This window comes from Canis lupus, chromosome X (genome assembly GCF_011100685.1).
Source record: "Canis lupus familiaris isolate Mischka breed German Shepherd chromosome X, alternate assembly UU_Cfam_GSD_1.0, whole genome shotgun sequence".
In the NCBI taxonomy this organism is placed as follows: domain Eukaryota; kingdom Metazoa; phylum Chordata; class Mammalia; order Carnivora; family Canidae; genus Canis; species Canis lupus.
In genome coordinates this window covers 74902807-74914436 of record NC_049260.1, presented here as the reverse complement: position 1 = coordinate 74914436, position 11630 = coordinate 74902807, and the positions used below count along the sequence as shown (strand labels likewise).

At 40.5% G+C, this 11630-nt stretch overlaps 1 protein-coding gene across 2 annotated transcripts; it reads left to right on the top strand.

Moving 5' to 3' along the window:
* The first annotated feature begins 930 nt into the window (after positions 1-930).
* On the top strand, positions 931-11332 carry TSPAN6 (tetraspanin 6). Of its 2 annotated transcripts, XM_038587838.1 has the most exons (9): positions 931-1038; positions 5231-5720; positions 6688-6876; positions 7155-7229; positions 7796-7894; positions 8392-8526; positions 8924-9007; positions 10381-10486; positions 11122-11332. In XM_038587838.1, the coding sequence occupies exons 2-8, from the start codon at positions 5634-5636 to the stop codon at positions 10447-10449; spliced, it is 738 nt and encodes a 245-aa protein (XP_038443766.1). In that variant the 5' UTR covers positions 931-1038; positions 5231-5633; the 3' UTR covers positions 10450-10486; positions 11122-11332. The 2 variants fall into 2 exon arrangements, with proteins under 2 accessions (XP_038443766.1, XP_038443767.1); XM_038587839.1 differs by lacking the exons at positions 931-1038; positions 5231-5720 and adding an exon at positions 6117-6133.
* Positions 11333-11630: the final 298 nt, after the last annotated feature.

Sequence of the window (11630 nt, the reverse complement as noted above, 5' to 3'; positions counted from 1 at the left end):
TGGGTAGTATGAAGAGCTTATAGAAAATCAGGGGGGCTAATTTCTAAAAAAACAGCATTTTTTCAGTTCCCACTACTATCTGTGGATAACATCCTATTAGACACTGTGGGGTATAAAGTTAAATAAATCACCTCTCTGTATGATTTGGTTGGAAAGAAAAGACAAAGACACACAAAGAGACCAACAACATCTATACATACAAACGCAAAGTTCTTAAAGTTCAGTACCATTTTCAATATCAAGACATTTAGTATGAAGTCCCTTAGCAGTCAATAAGATACATTTTTAAGAAGTATTATATATGCAAACTGACTTGCCTAGATAAGATCTCAGCAAAGCTTAACAAAACCAAACTAGAAACAACTTTTCTAGAATACTATGGCAAATTGATACGAAATTGTGAATTCTAGTATCATTTAAGAGTATTTCTCACTTCTCTGTGTCCCCAATTATATATTATAAGCTTTTTTGAAGAAGGCAAGATCAGGACTGGGAAGGAGGAAAGGATTCATGGAGAATCTGAAAGGAGTGGATGGAAAAAAAGTGAATGAAAACTAGACACAGAAGAGAATTTCAGAGAAAGGATTCTTGAAAAGGTATTAGAAAGTGAAAATGGGAAAGGCATCATGTGAATAAGAGATAAGATGTATTCTGAGTGAAATAGTTGATTTTTTTAATGGTTCCTAAGACAGGGAGTAGTAATGTTCCAAGACATTAACCAGCAGCTCAACTTAATTGTTTTGTTTATGACAGGGTGATACTGGGATAGCTTAGGCATTTAGTTTATTTAATTTAATTAATCAAACCTCAAGTCAGTACTAAGTGGTTTAGTCTCACTAACTCACTAATCACTAAGTGGTTAGCCTTTGGTCCCAATTATGACCAAAAGCTCAACAGGGATTGGCTGAGCACAAATGAACTCATCAATTGAACATTGTGTCCTAGGGCACTGGGGAGAGTATAAAAGGAGGCGCAGGAGCCCTGCCACCCTGGCTCTTCAGTAGTTTCTGAACATGTAGATAGCAGGATGTAAGACAGGTAAGTAGAGAAGAAAATAGGAAATACAGGTACTCTTGTAATTAACTAAGGGTCTGAGTTTGTGTGAGTGGTCAAACTATAAGCTCTGATACTAGAGAAAGAGGAATATATGGGCAGGGGTGGGGAGTCTGGATAAAGGGGACTGAGAAGCATTCTCATTGAGTTGAGGTTGGGATGTGCCTTAAGTAGAGAGTAGGAATTTTGAGTGAAATTGGAGACTGAGAAGGGAAGAGGGAACAGATCTTGTCTATCAGGAGATAATCATACTGGTTTATTGTGGAACAGAAAATTCATGTTGCAAAAGCAGTAGGAAATAAGCTGATATAATATTTGCTGGGGGAAGCATACTTTTAATGCCAAAGAACAACATTTAAACTTAATCTTGAAGGTTACAGGAAATTAATAGGGAAGGGACTGAAATCCCTACTAAATATTGAATGTAAAACAAACAGCAACAATATTTAAGGAAAATATTTTCCTTTTTCCTGCGTTTTCAGCATCAAACGTGTTTTTGTGGTCAGAAAGAGGGAGGAAAATAGACTGAACCAGAAAAAGTATTGAACTCTCTATCTTGCACTCTGTGATGAGCAGGGTTACTTCTTAGGTGATTGGGCTATTTGAAAGACCGTAAAGGTAAAACTCAACAAAAACCCAAAGTGCAAGGCAGAATTGGGGAAATCATTGAGGTTCTTGTGCCTCGGGGGCTTTGAAGAGCCCTTGTTTGTGGCTAAATGTCTGAATACAGCAGTCTTTGCTTGGGTTATTCCCAGCCAAGACAGCTGTTTATGCAATGGCAGCCATGTCTCACAGAGTGGGCCCTGTTTCTGGTGAGAGAAACAGGAGTTGGCAAAGCTTAGTCCTAGGCAAGTTAGCCTCTTTGAACCTGTTTTCTCATCTGTAACTTGAGGGTAGTAGTAGTCTTGACCTCATAATACGGGCTTTTGTGATGTATGCATGAGGTACCACCTGCCAAGCGCTTAGCAACGGTGGTTGGTACACAGTCAATGCTCAATATAACAATTTCTATCTATCTATCTATCTATCTATCTATCTATCTATCTATCTAGTTATATATATAGATATTAGAATGTAATATCAATAATACAATTAAGTATTATAATATTAATACTTTAAAGAATAAATGTATCTTATGACCTAGAGAATTACTATTTACATTGCATTAGATGGGATTAGATGCCCCTTTGGTCTGGGTTTGGGCCCAGACCCAGACCTAAATTTGAAGTAAACTGAACTTCTGGGTTTAGGGGCATGGTGGGGGTGGGGTGGGGTACGAGGGTGGAGCAGGGTAGGAGATGGTGGTGCAAGGTGTTGTGTCTATAGGAATATTAAATTCCATGTCAGCCTTTGGTTTAATTTGGCACTGACTGTTACTCAAACAAAGCAGCGTTGTAGTGGCAGAGGAAGGGAGAGGCGGAAAATCAACACATTCTTGGAAGTAAGATGTGGCTTTTGCTTTGACTGCTTAGTTTTTTCTCCAGCCGCAAAAATATTTCTTTGCTCTTGGGCTCACAACGAAAATCCCTTCCAGAACACCGTACAAACCTAAGCTTCAGAGGAAGTTTCCATTTAAGATGATAAGGAGTTAGCAAGACTTCCTTTGATACTTATTTTAATATAAGAACCCCTCAGATAGTGTTATTTAGCCTAGGGGAAAAGCTTTGCATCTACTTAGAGACTCCCTCAACCTCATTTCCTGTAGTTATGACATGTATGTTACTTTCAAAATTGACATCTGCTATATTTCCTGATAACCTTCCTTCAGTGTTTATAGGTATATAGTTGTATCATTTGCCCATTCTCTCCATGTGTCTATATGTTAGGCTTTTAAATTTATAGGAGAAAAGTTTAGTGTAAAGACTGTTGGTACGGTATTCATTCTCTAGTAGTTGTTCTCTGGACCTCAGACATCTGGCATGATACTAGAGGAGCTGGTCCTAGGTCAATATTCGAAATACAGGGAAACTCTGTGTGACTAAGTCAATGGAACTTTATTGTTTTCTGGTTCTATGGTATATGTTTAAAGCAAGCTTTCAAGCAAAGTTTGGGCATCACTATACAATACAACAGCATTACAGTAAATGCCCACTGTGATGTTAAGCTTGTGTCAATGATGATGTAAAGGACTGACTGCAAGGGAACTGATACTGTCTTCTATTCCCATTATTCAAGAAATAGTACACAGTCTCTGCCCTTGAAGAGCTTATGCTTTACTGAGAAACCAGGCCTTAAATCATACACTGTGCTGTAACCTACACCAACCTGTTCATGATACATAACATGGAAACATATATGATTTAAAAGGAAAAAAATACACTTCTTACTTCAAATGCTATCCATAATTCACTAGGAATGTCCAATTCTTAACTTTCCTTAAGAGTTAACTTGTTTTTGGTTGAAATTTCAATGGTCTGTGTCTTACCACATGGATAAATAAGCATACAGATCTATAGTATTGTTAGTGTTAGGTATCAACTCAGATTTTCTAGAAGTAACTATTTTTTCCCATAAGAATATATAAGAATATATTTTTATGGAGGGAGCAAGAAAGTCCAGAGGAAGTTTCACCAAGTGTATATTTTCCACTAAAGAGAAAATTGAGTCTTGACACCCAATAGTGATCTTTCCTTTCTCCTTGATTACACCTGTCCTGAATTTCTAGAAAGATGAATGCTAGGGATTGAACTAATGTCCCTGAGTAAAATGGGAGACCAGTATGCCTATATAGAACTTAATTAAATCATTTGTATTTAATTTGTTTTGTAAATGTGTTTTGAACCTGATGAGAAAAAAAAAAAAAAGACCTCCCTATTCTGAGGTTCTCATGAAAAGTACATTGACCTATTTAAATTGAGGGCAATTTGAATGGCTCATTTGGTCATTCTTGAAGCCTAAAAGGTGCCAGAAAGCAGGAACAGTGAGTATATATAATGTGTAGGCTCATTTCTTTTCTCCCCCTGCAACAATAGGCATGGGATTAACCTGTTTTGTATCGACAGCTCAAATACATGCACTTATTCTTGTGTGCTGAGCAAAGCACATGCACATGCATCCTGTATGAAACAGAGACGTTTCACAGATGTATCAAAGAACTTTAAATACCCTTTAAGGCTCTGTAATTTGTATAATCCAAATTTCATAGGTCTTTCAACTAACCTGAGACTTGTCTTCACATTTAACCTCTCTGAAAGTTAAGCCCCAAACAAAAAGTGCCTCAGCTTTTATCACCAATGTTTAGAAGACCATCAAGAGGCCTGTTTTTTTTTATTCCACTTTACTGCAAAGATGGACTCAGGGCTGCCTCTAGACATATGGGACAGAAAACTTTTTGGTGATTCATTCCCACTCTGTAAGCAGTTTAACTCCTTAGGAACACATAATCTTAAATTCTAGGAAGATCTCAGCCAATTGCGGGAACTTTAGGGGGATGGACAGCAACCCCACAACCCAAGGTTATATAGCTTGTGTAACAGGGGAGGGGATTGAAAAGCACAAAGATCTCTAGTTTTGGCTTTGCTGTTAGCTGTGTGACTTTAGGTTTCAGCCTCCTTGTGATCAGCTAGTTCTTGGTCTAACCCCCCACCCCTGAAATATACAGTGCCTTTCAGTTTTAACATTTAAAAGGGGGGCGTGTGTCACATTTACCTGGCATTCTCCATGGCACCTTGTCTTTTAAAAGTTTGCAGATAATAGCCCAACTTACCTTCAGTATTAATTACTTTAGAACATTTTCCCTCAACGGTCCAACTGTTTACAGGATAAGGGAGGAAAAGATAATGAATTTTGCAAACTTCTGTAAGGAAATTGTCAAATTCATTAACAATCTTTCATACTTAGCTTTGGGGTTCTTTCAAGTGATTTCCCACAATCCATTCACTCTTAATGTCAACCCCCCACGACCTCGCATAAAACAATGTTCAAAAATTGAAAAGCCCAGAACAAATGAAAAAGAAATCAGCCTAGTTCCACCACTCAGGTAAATTTTACTCTTCCTCAGTTTTTGTCTAAAAACATGACTGTACGTGTCGCTTTGCAATCTGCTTTGTTTCTCTTTGGAAATAAACTTCTTGAAAAAAAAAAAAAAGGAAATAAACTTCTTGGGGGGCATTTAGCCGTGTAATAAACTATTCTTAGGTCCCTTTTAACCTCTTTTCCTTCTTTTCTTTCCCTCTAGGGCACCAGGGGCCGGCGAGGCCGAATCTCAGGGCGCTGCTGGCGCTACTGGTGATAGAACAATATGATCAAGTTATAAGAGCGGGAGGGACGTGGGGGGGAGGGAAAGATTGTTTCAGTGAAAAAATGAGGAAAGCTCCACTCGAAGATCTAAGGAATTTCCGACTCTCGAACCTTTGCACATAGTTTTCGGTAACCTTCAGCAGGGGGCGCTCGGAAATTGTCGTCACTTTCCGGACAGCCTCTCAGACTTTACCCTCTGGAAAGCGGTTCAGTGTTTCCGGCTTTTTCTCAGTTGTAGACGCTCGTGAGTTTCCGGCAGTTTCCGGGGAGACTCGGGGACTCTGCGTCTCCCCCGCTCCGCTCCGCGCGCCCGGTGCGGTGGGGCAGGGTCGTGGCTAGTCATGGCGTCCCCGTCTCGGAGACTGCAGACGAAACCAGTCATTACTTGTTTCAAGAGCGTCCTCCTGATCTACACTTTCATCTTCTGGGTGAGAGATGGAGCCCGGGGCCGGGAGGGGCTCCTGGGCTTGGGTGGGGGGTGTGACCCCGAGCAGAGGGCGCTCGGGTCGGGGGGCGAGGAGAGCGAGCGCGGGGCGGGTGGCCCCGGGGCGGCTCTGGCTCCTGGGATCCCGACGCCGGGCGGAGAGTGGCTGGGGCTCGAGCTCGGGCATCTCGCTCGCGCCGGGGTCGGGGTGCCGGACGAGGGCAGCCAATGGGCTGTGCTGGGACACAGACGTGCTGAGGGTTCGAATTCGATGCGGGGCCGGGCGGGGGGGCGGTACGAGGAAGGCAGATTAACCCCCGCGCTCGCAGAGGGTGTCCCCAGCCGTTTGCGAGAGGCGACGCTCGGCATAATAGTCTCTTTCTTTTCATTGCTTCATAAGCGGGGAGTACTTCGCAGGTAAGTATGGTAATGGCTGCACGCCCGCCAGCCTATCCTCGGGCTGCTTTTTATGGATTATCCCATTGTACGCTGTGCCCATCTCCGAAGTGGGGGGTGGGGTGTGGAGGGGGAAGTTTCTGGAACTCCTAGAGACACAGTTTCCCTCCTCCAGGAAAGTTTTCTTCCTCTGGCGGGAGTAAAGCAGTTAAATAAGTTATCCCTAGGACAGAATTGCCATGGACTTCGGTTTATACAAAAACAAAAACAAAACAAAACAACAAAACAAAACAGATAAAGTTTAAGAATTTTGTAAAGCCTTCTCTAGCTACCCCCTGGTTTTGCCCTGGCTACCTGGGCTATCTAGTGATCCAGCGTGGGTTTATCAAGGCCTGCCCTTATGTGCAGATCTCCTTCCTCAATCCCTTGTCTCCCATATTCCAGCCACAGCTCTGTGGCCACAGACTGCTAAATCAGTTCTCACATCTATTGTTTCTTAAGTACCTGGTGGTTTGTGGTTTGAAGGTGCTGCTTTATACAGTGTATGACTTTCTATTCTCTGATTTCCCACATAGATCACTGGCCTAATCCTTCTTGCCGTTGGCATTTGGGGCAAGGTGAGCCTGGAGAATTATTTTTCCCTTTTAAATGAGAAGGCCACCAATGTCCCCTTCGTGCTCATTGGCACTGGCACTGTCATCATTCTTTTGGGCACCTTTGGCTGTTTTGCTACCTGCCGAGCTTCTGCATGGATGCTAAAACTGGTGAGTCCTTGTTTTCCTTAAAATTGATTCTTGATTTTAGAAAAAGTCTTCTATGTTACAGGTTTTGTTTCTTCAAACTGGCCACGGCCCTTTATGATTTTTCCTCTTTCTTCCCAAGTAACATTTCTGCTGTCAGTTCCCACTTTTGTTGTGTTTTCCCTGTCCTTTTTAATAAAGACATGCTGAACTGATTGAGCAGACTATTTTTTTTCTTTGACTGCCTTTGCAGCTGTGATGTGTCTTATTATGCTGACTTGGACTTTCTTTTTATCCCACAGTATGCAATGTTTCTGACTCTCATTTTTTTGGTTGAATTGGTCGCTGCCATCGTAGGATTTGTTTTCAGACATGAGGTAAACCTGAGTTTGGGAACCTTAATATGTTAAAATTTATTCTCCCAGAGAGAAAAACAGTTACTGTTTTTTAATTGTAATTGTACTGTAAACAGTTACAATTTTTAATAGTGCAGAAGTCACTTGAACTAGAAATTGAGGTTCCACTTCTAAAACTGGGGTTGGGAATCATTCAGTGAGTAGTGAAGGCTCCTCAGTGAGAGTGTTTTACAACGTGGTGGTATAGTCTCCCAAAGAAAGGTTTTGTAGGAATCAAATTTGTACTTAATTTAAAGTAGAGAAAATTTAGGGGAGAGATATAGCAGTACAGAGCTGCCATTTGAATAAAAGCTCCCATAGGCTCTTAGAACTTGAGTGGTTATCATCTTTATTGTAATGTTTTGCTTAGTAATCCTCTCAGCTAGACTGTAGCCCATAGAGGACAGGATTAGACCATAGAAGTTAATTACCATACATGTTGCTGCTGTCAAACATGTTGGTCAGATGTGGGGATTTTTTATTTGACCTAGAAACCAAAAGATCTTTCTAGAATCCTTATTTACTGGCATTGTATTTCTTTGCTGTAGATTAGGAACAGCTTTAAGAGTAATTATGAGAGAACTTTAAAGCAGTATAACTCTACGGGAGATTATAGAAGCGATGCAGTAGACAAGATTCAAAATACGGTAAGTGGTCATAGGTGATAGCTTCTCAAGAGGGGAACACATCCATATTCCCTTAGAGAAGAGGATAGGCCCCTGGCTAGTAGATGTTTTACACTCGTAGGATAATCTCATTATTACAATCTTAGATCAGGAGAAAATATGTCTCTGGAAAGAAGTGTGGGATGATACTAAGTGACATATCTCCATTTTCTCCTAATCATTCTCCTCACATGTACACCTTTTCACTCCTCACTTACTTTGTGGACCAAATACTGCTAATACCAACTATAGCAGAAAAGTAAGTCCAGTCCAAAAGTGTTACACTTGGTATTAGAAAAAAGTGCTAATCTCTTAAATTATAATGCCAGTTGAGAACAAGCACACTAAAATACTAGGATAGAGATTACTGAGTTTAATAATCTTTTGAGAACACATTGCAATCTAAGATAATAGATTAAATGTTTGACTATAAAGCTGTAATGTGAACTATAAATGGTTTTGTTGGATATATTTTTCAGTTACATTGTTGTGGTGTCACCGACTATAGAGATTGGAGGGATACTAATTATTACTCAGAAAAAGGATTTCCCAAGAGTTGCTGTAAACTTGAAAATTGTTCTCCACAGAGAGATGCAGATAAAGTAAACAATGAAGTAAGGAGCCTTTGAAATTTTTTTATTTGAAAATATTAACTGAATACAGAGTTGACTCAGTTTTTAATTTTTCCTCACAATAGATATAATCTGAAATAGGCAGAGCAGGTATTGTTCTCATTGAATAAATGAGGAAACTGAAGCACAGACCACCTGTGACTTGAGTTCACACAACTAGCAAATAACACTTTTAAATGCATAATCCAAAAGGTGAAACTTCTGTTCTTCAAACTTCTGTCGAGACCATTGTGCTTGAAAGGAGATAGAACTTGTAAATTTTAATAAAATGATAATCAAAGGCTGTGGTAGCTAAAGCTCATCTTTTGGCAGAGATGTTAGATCCAAATGTTCATTATTGCTTGTGCTGTACTTAATATTGTTTTTCCTCTCCCATTAGGGTTGTTTTATAAAGGTGATGACCATTATAGAGTCAGAAATGGGAGTGGTTGCGGGAATTTCTTTTGGAGTTGCTTGCTTTCAGGTAAGTCCTTGTCGTTGGGAATGTCTCATCACTCTTGTTAGGTGTGAGCTAGAAGGTTTCCACTTTGAAGGCCTCAGGACATTTCCAGAGAAATTACATTTTCACAAACTTCCGGCTGATTTTATTTTTGTATATGAAACATATGTAGTCAATTGTTTGTATTTGGGTCTATTTAGCTTTGTTTTATTTGGGATGGGATGTTTTGTTCTTCTCATTCCAATTTTTTGATGTCTTGGATCTTATGTTTTCTCCCAATTAGACTTCTCAAAATTTTTATTCCCTGTTTACCTGCCCTCTTTTACCATGGCCAATCATGCCTTGAAACTACAAAAAAGCAAGACTTAGAATTATCTCCTAGTAGTACATACCTGGTACACTCTTGGGTATGGCAGCTTTCCAGCATCCTAGTTCATTAATTAAAACATGGGATAGATGGGAACCTTGTTTTGCTGTACAGTCAAGATTCTAACACATTATTCAGATTTTTTCTTTCTTGGGCTGCAGCTGCCTGATGAGTTCCATGTAAGTGCTGACCTATAAAAACTTGGATCATATGACCCCACATTCAATATAGACCTGTTTTGTTGGGTACATGCTATGTTGTGGGTCAAATAGAATTTCCTGAGTTGTGCTGCTTCTCACTGTAGCATGAAAAGTTTGTTTTGTGGCTCTTTACAATTTTTTTTAGGGGATGGGTTTTTTTTTCCTATGTTAAACACCATGGAGATAAAACTAAAAGAATGGATATACTTCATTTTGACCTATGTAATTGGTTTTGGAAGTCTAATCTTAATATATTTCTAAAGCAGCAGGCACTGCACTGTCTAAGAAAATAGCCACTAGCACCTTCGAAAAGTACTAATTAAGTAAAATTAAAACTTCAGTTCCTTAGTACTCTGGCCCCATTTGAAGTGCCCAAAAGCCACATATGGCTTAGTGGTGAGCTTCCTGGACAACACAGGTATTAGCGAACAAATTCATCATTGCCTCACTGCTCTAGAGCTTTTAGGGAAATCTCTGCTATGGTAGATGGAGATTTTACATGATGAGGTGCTTTTCTTCTAAGCCATGTCCTCTTTTTTTCTGATCATGGACAGGTTATCTGATAAGTTTCCCCAAAACTTTTATGATATTTAGAATTCATCCTGATTGACTTCTGTCAGTGACAGTTGTGAAACTCCAGGTCATAGTAGTAGGAAAACTTTCCTTAGGCTCTTTGAACGTGATCCAGGTACTGCAGAGTAGAACTTAAGGAAGGAAATTACTAGTGAATTTGAAGCGAAAGGAAAATAAGCCTGTATCCTGAGATCTTTAGGCTCTTGTGTGTGTGTGTGTGTGTGTGCTTAATTTTTGTTTGTCTATTTCATTTCTAGCTGGTTGGAATCTTTCTTTCCTACTGCCTCTCTCGCGCCATAACAAATAACCAGTATGAGATAGTGTAATCATCAAACCACGGGCTTACTATTGTTCAGCTTTAAGGTATGTTCATTTCAGTCCTCAGCTCTGTACTGGTGTTTACTTTTGCCTGTGCATGTGATGGGTGGACTGAGTGGGCCGAGGTCCTGTCGAGTGGTGCATCCAAATCTTGTTGGCACGGTGTTAGCCCTGCATCGTTAGATCAGGTCCCTACATGTAAGGCATGGCTGCAAAGGGCAGAAGAGCCTTATGGGATTTGCCTACACATCAGTGTAAAGATCCCAAGTGGTAGGATCTAGATGAAACTTGGACCTAGATGGAAGAGAAGTGGAGAATCCTGAGAGTGACCTTACTGGTGAGGTTCCCCGGCAAGTACACTCTACTCCCGATACTGGCATGTTCCCTCGTCTGCATTTACCACACTCCTCTGGTGGAACTAGTCTTAGAGCGATAAATGCATCTACCCTAACCTGGAACCACATGTGGGGAAAACACGTGTTTCAGTAGCTTTGGTATTAGAATGGGAAACCATGAGAACTGTCTCTGGCTGAATTAATAGGGTTGCCCTTCACATTTTAATTGAGCCACTGACAGGGGACCACCTGAAGGTCTTCATTAGTGAACTGGATGCTAATGGGTGCAAGCGAATACTTGTAAGTTGGGTTACAAGTCAATTAACTTTTTTTCTTCAATTTCAGGACATTTACATTCCCCCCTGTGAGCTATGAGATTGCCTGGATGGAAGATTGCCTAATACTACTTACGATAGACCAAAAAATTCCATCAGTAATAGTCTGATTCAATCAAGACATTTGTGTAGGTCCACCTTTTGTCCCATTGGTGTTAATCATTGAAACCCCTGTATCACTGTGAAACACTGGAAGAGCTAATAAATTATAAATGAAGCAATACCGTGTTCCTCTTGACTTTTATTTTTCAGAATAGCCCTGTAAATTTGCTATTTTAATGTAGTGTTATAAAGTGACCCCTCTGAATTTGCTTATTGATGTAGCGTGATAGAAAATTGACCCTTCTGGGATCCCTGGGTGGCGCAGCGGTTTGGCGCCTGCCTTTGGCCCAGGGCGCGATCCTGGAGACCCCGGATCGAATCCCACGTCAGGCTCCCGGTGCATGGAGCCTGCTTCTCCCTCTGCCTATGTCTCTGCCTCTCTCTCTCTCTCTCTCTCTATGTGACTATCATAAATAA